At 42.7% G+C, this 18,122-nt stretch overlaps 1 protein-coding gene across 8 annotated transcripts in view; it reads left to right on the top strand.

Moving 5' to 3' along the window:
• The window catches only part of LOC117406140 (disco-interacting protein 2 homolog A-like), a 133,244-nt gene that overhangs the window by 69,332 nt on the left and 45,790 nt on the right, over positions 1-18,122 (top strand). For 5 of the 8 annotated variants that reach the window (XM_034009995.3, XM_059032032.1, XM_059032035.1 and 2 more), the window contains exons 4-8: positions 401-520; positions 12,396-12,608; positions 13,644-13,778; positions 14,976-15,020; positions 17,569-17,688. In XM_034009995.3, coding sequence (XP_033865886.3) covers positions 401-520; positions 12,396-12,608; positions 13,644-13,778; positions 14,976-15,020; positions 17,569-17,688 — 633 coding nt within the window. The remainder of the gene's footprint in view (positions 1-400; positions 521-12,395; positions 12,609-13,643; positions 13,779-14,975; positions 15,021-17,568; positions 17,689-18,122) is intronic. The other 3 variants (XM_059032033.1, XM_034010015.3, XM_034010061.3) reach the window with 3 other exon arrangements.

Here is an 18,122-nt window from a genome sequence, read left to right as displayed (position 1 = left end):
ACAGCTGCTTGGATTGCTGTGCTCCACAGAGTCAAAGAAAAGCAGCAGTCCTCACAAACCCAAGCAGCTGCTTGTTCACATGATTCAGTTTGAATGGTAAATTAGCCTAATTAACACCAATGACCTGACCTGATTGTCTGCACCTGACTTCTGTGGAGCTCCATCCGAATAACCCGTTCATGCAGCACTAGTATGTACGCCACACTAAACTGTAATTTGTTATTAAAATCATTGGAGCCTATAATTGGGCATTGCAAACTGGGAGAAAATTGGGGGTAAAATGAAAAAAAAATCATTGGAGCCAGATGATAAGGTGCTGTGTGTTGGCCTCTGGAGAGGGGGCAGGCGTGATGTACTGCAGCATGTGAAATCTTCTGCAAACTCCTGTGTCTCTTCACAGATGTGCACACTGAAGCAGTTCAAGCAGCCCTGGCCAAATACAAAGAGAGGAAAATGCCAATGCCCTCCAAGAGACGCTCCGTTCTAGTGCAGTCCTCCATGGAAGCATGCACCCCCCCAGGTAAGAAATGCAGGAGAGCCCCAGATTAAAGCACATTCTTACTAGCATCCATGAGAACCAGCTGTGATGGAACTTGGTGAGGACATTCTTCTGCACAGGTGTAAGACTCTGGAGGTGTACCGTATGGAGGTGCCAGTCCGCCAACCCATCCCGTGTCATACATTTTTACATAAATCTTGAGTCGCTTATCCACTTGCAGTGACACTTAAGAATATTCTTTACAATCTGCGTATATAAAGAGACACTTGTCTGTATCTGTGTCGCACTTCAGCACAACAGAAGCATCAGTAATACTGTTGCCAGTGTAAGAGGTAACACAATGGATATTAAACTCTTGCTGTGCACTTCTTTATGAGACACTGTCCCTTTGCAAAGGCATGCTGAACTGTATGGTGGGGGTGGTTGTGAGGTGGATTACACTGTGAATGACTGTAGTACCTCTGGAAGTGTGGCAGAGCATTGTAAAAACATGGTAAAGCACAGGAAACACAAAAACAAGGCCGTGGCGCGCAAATAACCGTTTCACGACGGCTCTATTTTCATACAATCGTGCATAAATCCAAGGTACAATACACTACAGTCATGAAACTTTAGATGACCATAGAGACTCACGTAAAGTACTGGTGATATGAAAATGACACATTTTGGTAACATGGTTTGGCGGCCATATTGATAATTGTAAAAAAACTTTTGCAACCCGTAACAAGAACACCGTTGCACTTATGCTCTTCAGTGTCAACACAATTGCGCAGACCTTTGGAAAGTAATAACTGCTGAAGATTGAAACCGATTGCTCACACGGAGCGGTGGCCATATTGGAATTTACGTTGAAATTTTAACTCCTAGGCGTGCCGACAGGGTCAAAGTTATAATGGAACACGTATAGGAAGTCATATGTGCTCTATGAAAAAATGTCATCGCCCGTGATCTCTGACCTCTCCTTAAGGTCAAACGGTGATGTATGACATCATCAACATACGCACCTGGCTATAAAACTGCCTATAACTTCTGATTGGCTGCACCAAAATGCACGAAATTTGACATGGATGTAGAGGACTATGGGATGTTGTGGCGTGGTCAATATGGCGGCCTTTGGTCACATGGCGTGGCAGCCATATTAGATTTAATGACAATTTCAGGGAATTTTCAAAAGTATTCTCATATTTGCGCTTAAATTTCACGATAACTGCTTGGAAGCCTTTATAGTTGCTAGCAACTCTAGTTATTATTATTATTATTATTATTATTATTATTATTATTATTATTATTATTAGCAGACGCCTTTCTCCAAGGCGACTTACAGAGACTAGGGTGTGTGAACTATGCATCAGCGGCAGAATCACTTACAACAACGTCTCACCTGAAAGACGGAGCACAAGGAGGTTAAGTGACTTGCTCAAGGGTTACACAGTGAGTGAGTGGCTGAGCCGGGATTTGAACCGATGACCTCCTGGTTACAGGCCCTTTTCTTTAACCACAAGACCACACAGCCTCCTTACGGTCATGACACTTTTGTTTTCTTAAAGATTTGAGATAGTGTCTTCATACTCGGCACACAGCTGTATTCTGTGATTTATCTCGGTCTTGCAAGAACAATTAACCCTTTTTTTTGTCAGGAATTTTGCGAAGCTGCTGATGCCAGCGTCAAAACCTCACATCTCACAGACCACTGGAAATAGCGACTTTATATTTTCAGCTTTACATTAAAACACTGCAAGCTGAATTCACTGGTGATCACGACAGTGCCATCTGATCTAATGTGACTCTTGGGTATAGAGACAGTACACTGGGGGTCTATTATCCTAATATTAGGCTCCATTACTGGTTTAACTGTTTCACCTCAACATTATTTCAACTTTTAGCCGTATAAGTTAACCAGATCACACACTTTGACATAATGTTGTTATAATTAGTGCACAGTTTCCTGTGCTTTACCATGATTTTTACAATGTTTTGTCCAGTCAGCATTAGCTGTTCCACTGCCACATTGTTTTAACCTCCTAATAATTTCAATGGTGCAGATCATTGCGGATAGCAATTTAATGTCATGTTTTTAAGTGGGATATAGGATGCTTTGTTTTTGTTCGTACTCTCAAACTGTAAACAACATAAAGTAATTAAAAAAAACAAAAAGAAAACTAAACGAAACAAGCCCTAGTTTGGAACCTAACCTTGAATTGTAAAGAGCTCCAGGAGGCTAATCTGTCTGGACGACGATTAGGAATCTGGGGGCTGGTTAATTGTACAGTGATGACAGCACAGACCTCTTTACAGCCTGGTTCTCAAGCCCAGGCTGATCCGCTGCTTATGAAGAGGGTGCTGCGCACTGCACTGAGTGGGTGTTGGATCCTGTAGTCAGTTAATGTGCTGCTTACTTCAATCCGACACACTCATTTTCAGCACGACAAAGCATTTTGCAACAGGAGTTTCATGTTTTTGGTGATCACTTTATAAAAGGGTCAGCTAAATATATAGCATAGAGTAACAAGCTGGCTTTATCTGTTAAGCAATAAACCAGTAATAAAACAAAACACACCAGAAAGAAGCAGAGATATAATCAGTCAGTTTCATTTGCTGTATATAAAACTGTAGCACAATGCCGTACATTGATTTTTGACACTACAACGCTGCTCATTTTAGAATTCCTTTGTATTTAGATACCAATACAATAAAATCTGCTGCACATGTACAACACATTGTACTTGATAAACACCACAAAGCTGTAATCGAGACACTGCAGAGTTCTATACTTGAACCAGAACAATCCAGTGCTGCTCAAGAACTCTCAACAGCAGCGGAACTGTAAGCTGTCAGTGCTTTTCAATGTGGCTGTATTATTATTATTATTATTATTATTATTATTATTATTATTATTATTATTATTATTATTTATTTTTTAGCAGACACCCTTATCCAGGGCAACTTACAATTGTTACAAAATATCACAGTACAAAGTATCGCATTATAAAATATCACATTACTGAATATCATAATACAGGTAAGAGCAGTTATGAAAGTACAATAAGATCAGATTCAAGTAAGAGCAATTACAAAAACGTGAGTACGGTTACCTATAAGAGTAAAATCAAATACAAGACACAGTAACTTAGTTAGGAGCAGTAGTTGAGTGTGGCAAGGTATGGAGCAGTTCAATGCCAGGGAGGGGGCATTGAGGAGCAGCTTGGTAATCTTAACTTCTTAATTAATGCATTCTTTAGATGTGTAGATCAGTTTCTGTTTTTTGTCAGAACATCTTGGTGACGTTTTTAAAACTCAGAAAGAGAACTCACCCCAGTGGCTTCAAACAGGCTCTAAAACCTGTCTTCTAAGTTCAGCTGGTACACCATTAACCTGTCCCCTTGCAATCTGCTGCCCTTATTGGATGTAAGTAATAGCACATTTGTTTTACGTGGTATTTCTTACTGGCGTTGCAGGGGACAGGGTATTAGTTACACTGTGGCGAGCCGGATGTATCTAGAGGTCAGACATGATTCTGAGAGCTCTTTTGGGGATCAGAAAGATATAGTGCCTGCTCACACTGATCTGCCTCACACTGATCTGCAATGGGAATTATTATTATTATTATTAAACTCACAGAAGTACTGTAAAACCTGGACTGACTCCTAGTGCTCTGCAATGGGAGTTATCAAGCTCACCCAGAATCTTAGTCCTTTGTTAACTCTGCCACCAGACTCCATGTTCTTCAGCAGATGTTACACCATATAGGGTTTTCCTGGCTCTTCCTGAATATTCAGATTAAATACACTGTAACAATACAAATCAGACACAGAAGTACTGCATCGTGGTATTATTAGTAGTGTTTTTATTATGACATTAGCCCGTTCATACTGCACGTGAGGTTTACTCACTGTATTTAACTTTTAAAAGAGTGCTAACCAAGGCTTTAAAAATCCAGGAAAATATCTTGGGAACCCTGAATAGCTAATAATACCAAACTAGGCAGAAGATTGTATTTCAATAAACAAGCCCTCTCCCAAATTCAGCAGTGGCACCCCAGATGTTATCCAGTGCAGAATGACTGGGTTGGGTAGATCTTCTTCATTTTGCCACACAGATGGCAGGTCTGACATGGAGCTCTGTCTCTATACCTCAGTATGAATGTTTGAGTGTCTAACCATGCACCTCGTCTGCTGTAACGCTGGGCAGGCTGCTTTTAATGTTAATCCAGGCCAGAAGGCAGTATAGGGAGTGCAGACACGGATTGCAGGTACAAGCACAGAGCACATTTATTTTAGTAATGAAATGCTTCAGACCATACATAGACTAGTTCCATTGTATAAAATACATATGACAGAGTCGGGTACTTCTGTTCAGCCCGCTAGTTAACCCACGTCACTCTGGATACATCCAAGGCACGTCTACACAGCTCTCCACCTTCCTTCCTCGCTACTGAGAGACACTCCACAAAGTACAACCAAGTAGGTGGCACTAAAGAACTGTGTAACTTACTTCAAGGTAAAGGAACCAGTTAGTAAATGATCCTTACTCTGCTTATATTCATTTGAAGAATAAGTGTGATTGAGACTGTATCACACTGCTGTTGAGAAGGATCATTTCAGAGTGCACAGCATCCGTCTCTGCCTGCCTGCCTGCCTGCCTGCCTGTCTGTCGGGGGGTGCATGCTCTGCAGCAGAGCCACTCCCTCTAAACCCACCACTGCGGAGGGTCAGGAAATAGCTGGAGAACTTGACATTCCACAGCTGCGGGAGGCACAGGCAGACTGACAGTGAGAGCCGGGGTTGGTTAGGGGATAAACAAGCGCTCCTCTGACAGGCTGCAAGGCTCTTTGCTGCAGTGTACTGTACTCTTTTTGGCTGTTACTAATACACCCTGGGAATGACAACATTGTACTTTATATAACACCTTTCAAGACCAGGTTCTCTCAAAGCACTGATCACATTTTAGCAAATATGATTCAACACCTATGGTTTAAAACGAATAAGAAACATTTTTTAGTGTTTAAAATGTATTCACAGTCTTAAGGCAATGTACTAGGTATGCCTTTTCAAAGAGATTTAAAAACCTTGTTTGACCAAAAGTGAGGAATTCCTAAGGCTCGTGGCACGGTGAGAGAATGTCCTTTCACCCCTGGCACGCATTGTAAACCGTGGAAGTCACAGCAAACTGGCATCCTGTGAGTGTCATGTACGGGAAGGGATGTATGGAGATAATAATTCAGTGAGATGTAACAGAGCAAGAACATGTAACGCCTTATAGGTAAGGAGTACGATCTTAAATTCAGCTCTAAATCGTACCAGAAGCCAGTGTAACGAGGTCAAAACCAGGCTGATGTGATCACATTTCCTAACATTCCTGCTCTCAATAACGACATTTCACCATCCCAAAGCAATTGACCAATATTTGTTTTTATTAAATTCTGCCACAGCCTCAGAGCCCCTTGTATAACTTGCCCAATACAACAGTATGGCTAAGCAGATAATTCACTTAGCTGAATTAGCACGATGTGTCAATTTAACACCAGACACCTAAACTGCAGGGATCATTTCTCAGTAAAATGAGTTTCAGTTTCTCCAAGTATGGCCTGTGTAAACTGTATTTAATTGTTTATTTTATTTCTTCTGTATTTGATCAATTTTATTTATTTTTATTGGTTGAAGTTACTTAATCATTAATTAGCTTTTAGAGAGTGTGGGATAATTGAAATGACCCTGGGAGCCTTTGCAAGCACTTGAATGGTCAAAAAATCACTGAAGCTCTGATTTATTCATTCAGAAAACACACTGAAAGTAAGAGAGACTGGGATGTTATAATCAAGCAAACACTGTGTCCTGCTGGCAGTAGTCATGCCCTGTATTAGAGCTGAGCAACACATTAGAAATGCTCTGCCAGTGCTGAAGCTCTGACCAGATCTTTCTAACACTGCCAGCACTGGACAGTAACTGAAGCAAATTAAATCCTATTGAACAGCATGTGAATTGAAACTTCTGAATGTTGGGAAACAGCGCCTCTTCTGGGCCACGGTGGAAGTGTGGACACTATAGCACTACAATTCGATTGAATTTAATTCTGTTTATGTAGTGAAAAAGAGAATACACAAGTTATATGTCAAGAAAGAGATAACAAGGTGTTACCAGCTTATTTCCAGTGAGTCCCTGTAGCTCAGTAATACAGATACTGTAGATCTCAGGGTGAACAGAATACACCAAGCAATGTTACACAAGCTGTATGATTATTTTAGCAAAAAGTGACTTTCAGCCCATTGTCCATGTGCCCACGTGAAATACTGGAGAGATTAGGATGTCATATACAAAAAGACAAGAAAAATGTGATATCAGTAATTAGAAATAGTACATGCATGCATACGCACACACATGGATTTGTTCACATGAACACACACACATATACGTACCAACACACAATTAGATTCATACATATATACATACACAAACATGTTCATATTGAATCTCGGTGGTGCAAAAGACCTCTCCCCAGTGATACCTCTTCTTCACTGAAGCGCTCTGATCTGCTCACTCACTGTCAGCAGCTGTCAGTCCTGTATCCCAGTTGATTACTCTATTGCAATGACTCACTGACTGAGTGCCACTCGGGTCCATTACAGCATTGCCCTGTACACAGCGACTACACTCTGCATCCCCAGCATTGCCCTGTACACCGCGTCTACACTCTGCATCCGCAGCATTGCCCTGTACACCGCGTCTACACTCTGCATCCGCAGCATTGCCCTGTACACAGCATCTACACTCTGCATCCCCAGCATTGCCCCGTACACAGCGTCTACACTCTGCATCCCCAGCATTGCCATGTACACAGCATCTACATCTCCAGCATTGCCCTGTACACAGCGTCTACACTCTGCATCCCCAGCATTGCCCTCTACACAGCGTCTACACTCTGCATCCCCAGCATTGCCCTGTACACAGCATCTACATCCCCAGCATTGCCCTGTACACAGCGTCTACACTCTGCATCCCCAGCATTGCCCTGTACACAGTGTCTACACTCTGCATCCCCAGCATTGCCCTGTACACAGTGTCTACACTCTGCATCCCCAGCATTGCCCAGTACACAGTATCTATATCCCCAGCATTGCCCAGTACACAGCGTCTACACTCTACATCACATTGCAGTTATGGCAAACCATTTTGACATTTAACCCACAAACAAGAGTTTTTGAATGGGCGGTTACATTTCCAAAACTGGGAATTATCTCTCCAGTTTCTGATATCGGTAATTTAAATGTTGATATCAATATTTTATTTGGAATCTAAAAAAAATCTTGCATTCCTTTACGTCAGAAATGATTTATTATTCTTTGTTTATTTTAGAAGACGCCTTTATCCAAGGCGACTTCTAGAGACTAGGGTGTGTGAACTGTGCATCAGCTGCAGAGTCACTTACAGCAAAGTCTCACCTGAAGACTGAGCACAAGGAGGTTATGCGACTTGCTCAGGGTCACACAGTGACTCCGTGAGTGAGCCGGGATTTAAACCGGGGACCTCCTGGTTACAAGCCCTTTTTTTAATCACCGGACCACACAGCCTCCTATTGTATTAATGAAATTGAGAAGTGAATGTACAGATACAGTGGCTCTCAAAAGTATTCACCCTCTTGGACTTTTCCACATTTTATTGTGTTACAACATGGAATCAAAATGGATTTAAAATTAGGAGTTTTTGCCACTGATCAACACAAAAAAAAGTCCATAATGTCAAAGTGAAAAATAAAATCTACAAATTGTTCTAAATTAATTACAAATATAAAACAGAAAATAATTGATTGCATAAGTATTCACCCCCTTTGCTATGACACACCTAAATAAGCTCTGGTGCAACCAATTGTCTTTAGAAGTCACATAATTAGTTGAATGGAGTCCACCTGTGTGCAATTAAGGTGTTCCACATGATTTCAGGTTAAATACACCTGTCTCTGGGAGGGCCCACAGTTGGTTAGTACATTTCCTAACAAAAACTACATCATGAAGACGAAGGAACATTCAAAGCAAATCCGGAATAAGGTTCTTCAAAAGCACCAATCGGGTAGGATGTAAGAACATTTCCAAGGCATTGAATATCCCCCGGAGCACAGTAAAGTCCATTATTAAGAAATGGAGAATATGGCACAACTGTGAATCGGTCTAGAACAGGCCGTCCTCAAAAACTGAGTATCCGGGCGAGAAGAGCACTAGTCAGGGAGGCCACCAAGAGGCCTATGTCAACTCGAAAGGAGTTACAGTCTTCCACGGCTGAGCTGGGAGACACTGTGCATATGGCAACAATAGCCCGGGTGCTTCACAAAACTGGCCTTTACGGGAGAGTGGCAAAAAGAAAGCCATTTGAAAAAAACTCGCATCAAATCTCGGCTAGAGTTTGCCAGAAGGCATGTGGGAGACTCTGAGACCAAGTGGAAGAAGATTCTATGGTCAGGTGAGACCAAAATAGAGCTTTTTGGCCTCAACGCTAAGCGCTATGTTTGGCGCAAGCCTAACACCGCACATCATCCTGAGAACACCATCCCTACCGTGAAGCATGGTGGTGGCAGCATCATGCTATGGGGATGCTTCTCTGCGTCAGGGCCTGGAAAGCTTGTGAAGATAGGCAAAATGGATGCAGCAAAGTACAGAGAAATCCTGGAGGAAAACCTGCTGAAGTCTGCAAGAGACCTGGGACTTGGGAGAAGATTCATCTTCCAGCAGGACAATGACCCCAAACATACAGCCAAAGCCACACTGGAGTGGCTTAAAAACAAAAAGGTCAATGTCCTGGAGTGGCCCAGTCAAAGCCGGACCTCAATCCAATTGAGAATATGTGGACAGAGTTGAAAATTGCTGTTCACCAAAGGTCCCCATCCAACTTGACGGAGCTTGACGGAGCTGTCCAGATGTGCAAATAGACTCATGGCTGTAATTGCTGCCAAAGGTGCCTCTACCAAATATTGACTCAAGGGGGTGAATACTTATGCAATCAATTATTTTCTGTTTTGTATTTGTAATTAATTTAGAACAATTTGTAGATTTTATTTTTCACTTTGATATTATGGACTTTTTTTGTGTTGATCAGTGGCAAAAACTCCTAATTAAATCCATTTTGATTCCATGTTGTAACACAATAAAATGTGGAAAAGTCCAAGGGGGAGAATACTTTTGAGAGCCACTGTATTTGTAAATATTACAAAATAATATTTTTTTAAATCTTTTGTTTTAACACAAATTTAAATCGCTATTGATATTAAAGATGACTGTCTGATTACTGATCTAAACCAGGTTTACTCTGATATCTATTCCTGCACACTGATTTTAAAAATGACCTTCTAGTTTTGATATCAAGAATACTGATTTCAGGTATTTGGAATACTGATAACATAATTTCACTCATCTAAAGTCTGTATTGATGAATCCAAATTTTGATATTTATAAAACTTCTAGATGGTTGTTATGTTTCTTTGACAGCAGTCCAGAAAACAAAACTGCAATTATAAAAATCTTTAAAGAGTAAGCAGCTTCAAATGAATTGCAAACATCATAGAGTTCAGGGGACAGTTAAAAATAAATAAATAAAGTAATAAAAATAAAATATATATGTATATTGGCCTGCTTACAATTAGAACGGTCAAGGAAGATCGAAGCTGCCCATGGTACACCCTCGAACTTCGATTGCTTAAGTCTGTCTGCCGCAAGCTTGAGTGCAAGTGGAGGTTGTCTGGACTAACGGTTCACAGAGAGATCTGGACCAACCATCTCGCGAGCTACAGGTGTGCGATCGCCGCTGCCAGGGTGAACTACTCCTCTGAAATCATAACTATGGGACACGGTAAACCCAATGTTCTCTTTAAGACCATTGACCAAATCTTACATCCAGCCACCGACAGATCCAACTCCCGTTCATCCTCCTCTCTTACCTGTCATGATTTCTCCACTTTCTTTCGGAACAAAATCGACAATCTATTCTATATATCTATTCTACACTCTCCCGCCACAAACCCAGTTTGCTACTTGACTACCTTGACGCTCCTCCGGTTGCCCCTCCTGCCCTCTCCTCCTTCTCTCCTCTCTTCATTGCTGATGTTTCCGGCCTACTGTTGAACTCAACTACTGCCACGTGCCCCCTGGCCGACTAACTTTGTCCGTCTCTGTGCTTCTGATCTTGCTCCCTCCATTATGCACACTCTCAACCTGTCCCTGGACTCTGGCTCGGTTCCTGCTGCCCTTAAGCTTGCCCGAGTTACACCGGTACTCAAAAAACCGTCCCTTGACCCGGCTGACCTATCTAATTTCCGTCCCATCTCCAATCTCCCTTTTCTCTCAAAAACTCTTTCAAAAAGAAGTATGTTGGAATCTCCTGAACCTGTCTCTCCTGGATGTCCTCTTACCTATCCGGATGCATGCAGTCTGTTTTCTATGCTGGACGCAGTGGCATTGCAAACCCGGTCACTTGTGATGTCCACCAAGGATCTGTTCTTGTGCCCCTTCTCTTCAATATCTACATGCTTCCCTTGGGTCACCTTATCCGCCAACACAGCCTCATATTACACTCCTGTGCTGACAACACCCAGCTCTACTTAAAACTCGACCCTGGTAGCCCCTCTGCCATGGTCCGGCTCTCGGCTTGCATTCAAGACATCAAGGCTTGGATATCTGCCAATTTTCTTCAGCTGAACACTAGCAAATCTGAACAACTAGTAGGATCTAAAACTCAACTTAAGAATCTCAATGTAGCTGCCCTGAACCTCGGAAACTGTCTGCTGCTGCCTTCCCGTACGAAGCCTTGGTGTACTTCTTGACAGCAACCTCTCCTTTGATGCCCACATCTCCTCTGTGGTCAAATCTTCCTTCTACCATCTTCGAAACATCTCCAAAGTCCGTCCCTACCTTTCCCTCCTGGATGTGGAGATACTTTGTCATGCATTTGTCTCCTCTCGACTACTGCAACTCTCCATATGGTGGTCTCCTGGCACGCACCATAAACAGACTGCAGCTAGTTCAGAATGCCACTGCCAGGATCCTTACAAGATGTAAACAACGTGATCACATCACCCCCCATCTTGCCCAGCTGCACTGGCTACCTGTCAAGTTCAGGATTATTTTCAAAACTCTCCTGCTCACCTACAATGCCCTTCATCACACAGGTCCTGAGTACCTCCTCAACCTGCTGACCCACTGTGTCCCTGCCCACAAGCTGAGGTCCTTCGAGACTGGCCTGCTTGTTATCCCCAAGCAAAAGTTCACCACTCTTGGAGAACGCTCGTTTAGCTTCATGGCTCCGACTCTTTGGAACTCTCCCCCAGCTTTGGTGCGTGATGCTCCCACCGTCGCTCGCTTTAAATCAACTCTCAAGAGCCGCCTGTTCTCTCTTGCTTTCCATGCTCTTTAAGTCTGATATCTGCTATTACCTGCTGTGTTGCTGCTACTAGTTCATGTATTTATGCTACTATCATGTATTATGCACTTTCCACTGTATTTAATGTATTATGCATTTTCTTGTTGTTACTGCATCTTGTAAAGCGCTTTGTGATGGTGGTCCACTATGAAAGGCGCTATATAAAATAAAGATTGATTGATTGATTGATTGATTGATTGATTGGAATAAGACTGCCATTGCATAGCAGTTTGGTCCATTCCGGGTTTTACTAGGAGTTTAATAAAACACACCTGAGCTTGTTCTTGTACACTGTGGTTAATCAAGTTTGTACTAGAACCTGGAATGGGTGAAACTGCTATGCAACAGGAATCCTATTTCCATCCTTGTATAAGTGAAGGTTGGTGCGGCTTGCTCTTTAGCTGAGTTAAGTCCTGCCAGTAAGAGTTGGTGTCCGTGCTGAGGTTCTCGCGCCTGCCTGCCTCCCATCCACTCGCTGTGTTTGTTATTTTGGCACACAGACACTTCGTCGGCCTCGGAGGACGAGGGCTCCCTGCGCCGGTCCGGCCCCCCAAGCGTGGAGCGCTGGTTTAACAGAGTGATCCAGGGCTCCTCCACCTCCTCCTCCGCCTCCTCAACCTCATCACACCCAGGAGGGTGGCCTCTCGGCCCGGCCAGCAGCGCTGCAACCACCGCCACTGTGCTGGCAGACCTCATGGCTCAGTCCCAGATAGGTCGGTACAGCACGCCCAGTACACCACACCACAGCACAGGACACCCAACACAGGGTACCCAGTACAGAACAGCACAGCACAGCACAAGGCACCCAGTACAGCACAGCACAGCACAGCGCACCCAGCACAGTACAGCATGACAAGGGCACCCAGTACAGCACAGCACAGCACAGCGCACCCAGCACAGTACAGCATGACCAGTGCACCCAGTACAGCACGACCCATATTGCACTGCATTTTAGTCAGTACAGTACAGTTGGGGGGGCGCAAGATGTTATATGTCATGTAAATTCTCCTGCTATTCTCTGTCACTGCAAATCCAAATCCAGTCATCCTGTAATAACGCCACACTGTGATTTCAATCAATAAACGTCACAGCATAGTGACAGCAGCCTGTCGCTGAGTTGAATTCAGGTGAAGTCAGACCTAACCAGCACATAAGTGACTAACTTGGTCACAGCTACTAGATACTACGTGTAGTTATCACTTAAGCAACAATACAATGGCACAATATGTGCAGCAGAGCCGGGCGGTTTAGCTTTGAGACATCTGCTGAAGGCCAGCCATTGTGATGCCATAGTTGTGTGGCGAAAACAGTTCTGGTTACTATGCCAGGAGCAGTTACATGGATTTCAGCTTTTACTTTAAAGCTTTTACTCCAAATTGTTATTGGCATAATGGAAAAAGAAATGTCGGTTACATTTCTAAAACTAATAAGAAACAACTTCAATGTAACGATGTGTGTTTATTTGTGGTTATATGCCAGTTTGGAGTGAAGAAGTTTGAGAACCATTGAAATGTTATTCCGCCTCGAAGTTCTTGCTGGTGCCAGGCTCAAAATAAAGAACATCTACATGGTAGTATATATGGTATACTATTGCAAGATACGGTGCTTGGTCACTTTAATAATAAGAATGATAATATGTATGTAATAAACTCTGTGAATTCTCTTTTGGTATAACCTTGCATGGGTTTCAGGGTAATGCTTACTTAGATTGCTGCTGTTTGACAGCTCTCTTCCTTCTCCTCCCACAGAAAACCACTCTGCCCCCCCAGATGTGACCACCGGCCTGTCCCAGCGCTCTGTGCATATTGAGCGGCCCCAGGTGGCGTCTGTGCGAGGGGTCCCGCGAGGCCTCCACAACACCACCATCCTTGAGACTGCGGACGGTGAGTGACCGACAGTCATTTTTCTAATCAACAGGTTTTAATACTACATTGTTTAACAAAGAACTCTGTTCATATTGTCATCCCATGAATTTCTGGCTGGTTCTTGCCTGAGATGATCTGCAGTAACAATGGAGCAGCTCATCTGAGCCTGTAATTGAACTAATTAAAAAAAAAAAAAAAAAAAAAAAACACTGACATTTTGAGATGCTTTAAATAATGAAGACTTGGATCCTTCCACAGCTCTGGGGGCTGTGGCACCGACTCACTTCATATATTGAGTCAGTACCAATCTATCTGTGCTTATTTTTGTTTTGGTACCAGAGTGATTCAATGACATTCAATTAGTGCACCAATTTGTAAAAATCAAATTCCACATCGATAGTTAAGTAGCTTTAAAACAAAAGCTCCTCTTTGCAAGTCCTTAGTCAATATGTTGTCTGTGGACCTGTACATATTAAACGACCAAGCAAAAAGAACCTTAAGCCTTCCACAAAAGATATTATTGTTAGAGGGTCATTTAAAATAAATAAATAAATAAATAAATTTTTTAAAAAAACTTGCCACAGCTCTGGATTTTTAAAAAGAAGCTTGGCACAGCTCTGGAACATTACAATTAGCCTAACAAATGTATTCTTGTTCTTTAGAACCACTTTAGAAGTTTAAGCTAAGCCACCCTGTGGCCTCTATAGAGCTCTCAAACACCTTATCTCTAAGTACATCTGGTACACCAGAGTGTAACCATTAACCTGTCCCCCTGCAACACTCCCTGGTGGATGTAAAAAATATCATTGTGGGGCAGAGAGCTTGTTTTTAAATATCTGAGTTATAAAAAGTCACCAGGATGTGAGCAATACAAATGATACAAAGTGATTCTAAACAAGATGAGTACATTAGTTAAGAGAGCTGATATTTTATACCTGCAGCAAGTGAATACTTTAAATTCGCTCCTGCATGCCATTTCAAAGAACCTGGCCTGACAGAGCCATCTTTCCTTTGTATCTGCTCTATAACTAATCTTTCAAATTGATCTGATCATTTTTTGGTGGTAGTTATAGAGCCTTCATTGCAATGCAGAGGTCAGTAGCGTCTGCCAACTTTAGAAGCCTCATAACAGATATGAAACTGGCATAAATCAGTGGTATCCTTGTATTTTATAGTGCCTGGACTGACCGCTTCTTTCAATGGTCTTTTTCATAGGCTTCCTTCCTCCAATACAAGGGACTTCCTCTCTGCTGCAAGACGGTATATATGAACCCTTCCTACAGTATGCCTCTGCAGCGCTCACTGTGTGCTATGTTATATACATGTAGAGCATACTGTACGTGATCGTTCTGGATGTGCACTGCAATAATAGTGACCCGATGGGTGCAAACTCTGTGTGCTGGCTAGTGTTGTGTTTGTATTCTCACAAGCTGTTCAGCTCCCACTCATAGCACTGAAGCAACACCTGTCTAAAAACACTCTTGTGACAGGATAGCGTCTCGGCCCGAGCTGGTTACCGGCAGGAAAGAAACCCAGAGACAGAAAGTGGCCTTTTTAAGCGCTGGTGCGCATGCTTTATTAACAAAAATCCAACGGGGCACGAGGGCCAAAATAAAAGGTTTCAACAACAGAGTACCTACATGCAGGCTGGGCATTCGACTTCACTACAGAGTTACAAAACAGTACAAAGACTCACAGCACACACACTCGCCCCAAACTCCTCTAACAACCAAAGGATTGAGCTCCTTTTTTATGCATGTGGCCACTCCCCAGTTAGTGTCAATTAACTGAATAGGGAATGGCTACATCTGTTATTGCCCTGCCACACCTCTGCTTCTGACATGAAATAAAGTAATTTAAATGTAGACCTAAATCATAAATGGTTTAGTTTGATATAATAGCACACAGTGTGGAACCACCTGGTACCATTGTTGATCACACATCAGGTGCTCTGTGGGCTGTCTGAGGTTGTGTGCCTGCAGACTGCCTGGAATTGAGAGTGCTTTCATTGAGTGCTTCTTCAGCCTTGCTGCTCAGGCTGAGTGTCCTTCAGAGCAAGGTGACCTCCCCCCCTGATTACCTGCTGCTGCGCCTGGATCTCACGGGAGGGCTTTTATAATCTGCATTGGTGAAATGAGGCGAGGGATTGGACTGGTCTGTCTGTCTGTCTGATAAACCAGCTGTTAATATTCCAGGCACTGAATCACACAGTGTAAAATCGCTGTAGATTAACCAACATTAGCCCCCTTAAGCCCGAGACAGACAGACAGGCGCAGTACCGCTGGGCATTTTCACAGTGCGATACCGCTAGTCTGCACCTGGACACACAGGAGCGGTATGCACTGACTTTTCTTACAATATAGAAAAATTGAATGGTACTGTACAGTAGCTGTCAGTACCACACCGTAGGCTATGTACTCGAATATAATTTACATTATGGCCAAAAGTTTTTGCATCACCTGGTAGAATATTAGGATGCAGACATAATTAAAAAAAAAAAAAAACAAAAAAAAAAAAAACCTATATGAACATAATTTTGATATTTTATCTAACATCATCTAAGAAACTCCAAATGGTATCTCAAAGGTCTATCGGAAACTACAGTATTTCATGAAGTGTTAGAAAATATATCCATTTACAGCCAGTTATTTCGTAAAAATAGCAGTGAACTACAGAAATAATAAAAAAAAAGGCAAAACATGATAAAAGTATCAAATTGGCTAGAGAAAGGATGCTTATCAGGGGTGATATATAGAATACGGACTTGCCTGTCCTTGTATGAGATATGGGAGAGATCAAACACTAAAGGGTGCTTGGACACCTCCATAGACAACAGTTTCATTCATGATTTTTCCTGGCAAGATGTGTTGTCAGCACTTCGCTGTGGCGGCAGCCAAAAAAAATCGCTCTGGATTCAATTTGAGCAGTACCGCTCAGCGTCACCGCAGGACTAGCTGGACCGCCCCGTGCTGATCTGTCCATCACCATATGAAAGCAATGAGATAATATATACTAGTGATGAAATGTTTTGACCCTCATTAAATGGGACATTTCCAGTTAGACGTTTAGTAAAATACTACTCCATTTAAATGTTTAAGCAGGCTTTTCAGCCTTAATTGGCCTTGCACACAGGTATTGGAAACTTGTGTTTTAACACCAAGTCAGCACATGAGCACTCAACCGTCCACATATAAAACCTGAAACAAAGCAACAGGGTTGTGTAGCTCCAGTACAGTGCTTCTCTGTGGATTACTAGCGCTTCATGTTAGTACTGTGTGCAGTGTTTCTCTACTGTGTGCAGTGTGTCTTCCTCCTAACAGTCTGTGTGTGTGTGTGTGTGTGTGTGTGTGTGTGTGTGTACTGTACATACAGGCTCCTTTACAAGGGCTGCTCCCAAAAATTCAGTATGTGCCCTGGCCATCGCTACGAACTCTAGTCTAGAAATAACAACCAAGGGCAGTTTGATATTAGAATGAAACGCCAAAAGCACAATGTGCCATAATGGTAAGTAAGAAGTTGATTACAGAAACGCAATGCTGAAATTATCAGCAGTGGAACAGAGGATTAGCTGGAGTCCCACATTGAGACAAGAAGATTGTTCAAGTTTTGTCACTAAACAACAATACTGCACATCACATCTCTTATAACAGTAAATAATAATAATAATAATGAAACAGTGCATTAAACTCTCAGGCTGTGATTCTGATATAGCTGACATGAATTGAGTTGAAACGAATTGAATTGAAATTGAATGAAATGCTGTTGAATTGGACTGATTAAGGCTCCTGCTCCTCCTCCTTGTCTCAAGGTGTCCCAGTGAACAGCCGTGTCTCCTCCAAGATCCAGCAGCTGCTCAACACCCTGAAGAGACCCAAGCGACCCCCGCTGAGAGAGTTCTTCCTGGACGACTTCGAGGAGCTGCTGGACGGTAGGACTCTGTATGATGCACCCCAGTACAGATCAGTGTGCGTGCACAGGACTCTGTATGATACACCCCAGTACAGATCAGTGTGCTTGCACAGGGCTCAATACATACGGTACAGTACAGGGAGGTACCCATTAGCATTGAGCCCTCTGTCCATTTCAGATTTTCATCTGGGTGTAAACAGAAAGGTTCATCGTCTATTTGTCCATGTTTCCTGTTGAGCGTTGCTGGACTGAGATGGAGAGGATGGGGACAAGAAGAGTCTTCAAGTAATCAACAGTTAAGACTCTTGACAAAAGATGTTCCCCAGATATTTTTTGCCATCTGTTCAATTGATCTAAACTTTGGTGGATCTAAACCCAGCTGCTGTTTGAATTATTAAAATAAAGGGGACTTTGAGAACAAAGTCTCTGTAGCACATCTACACTGGCTTGGTC

This window comes from Acipenser ruthenus, chromosome 10, assembly GCF_902713425.1.
Source record: "Acipenser ruthenus chromosome 10, fAciRut3.2 maternal haplotype, whole genome shotgun sequence".
NCBI classification, from domain to species: domain Eukaryota; kingdom Metazoa; phylum Chordata; class Actinopteri; order Acipenseriformes; family Acipenseridae; genus Acipenser; species Acipenser ruthenus.
This window is presented reverse-complemented; position numbering and strand designations above follow the sequence as displayed.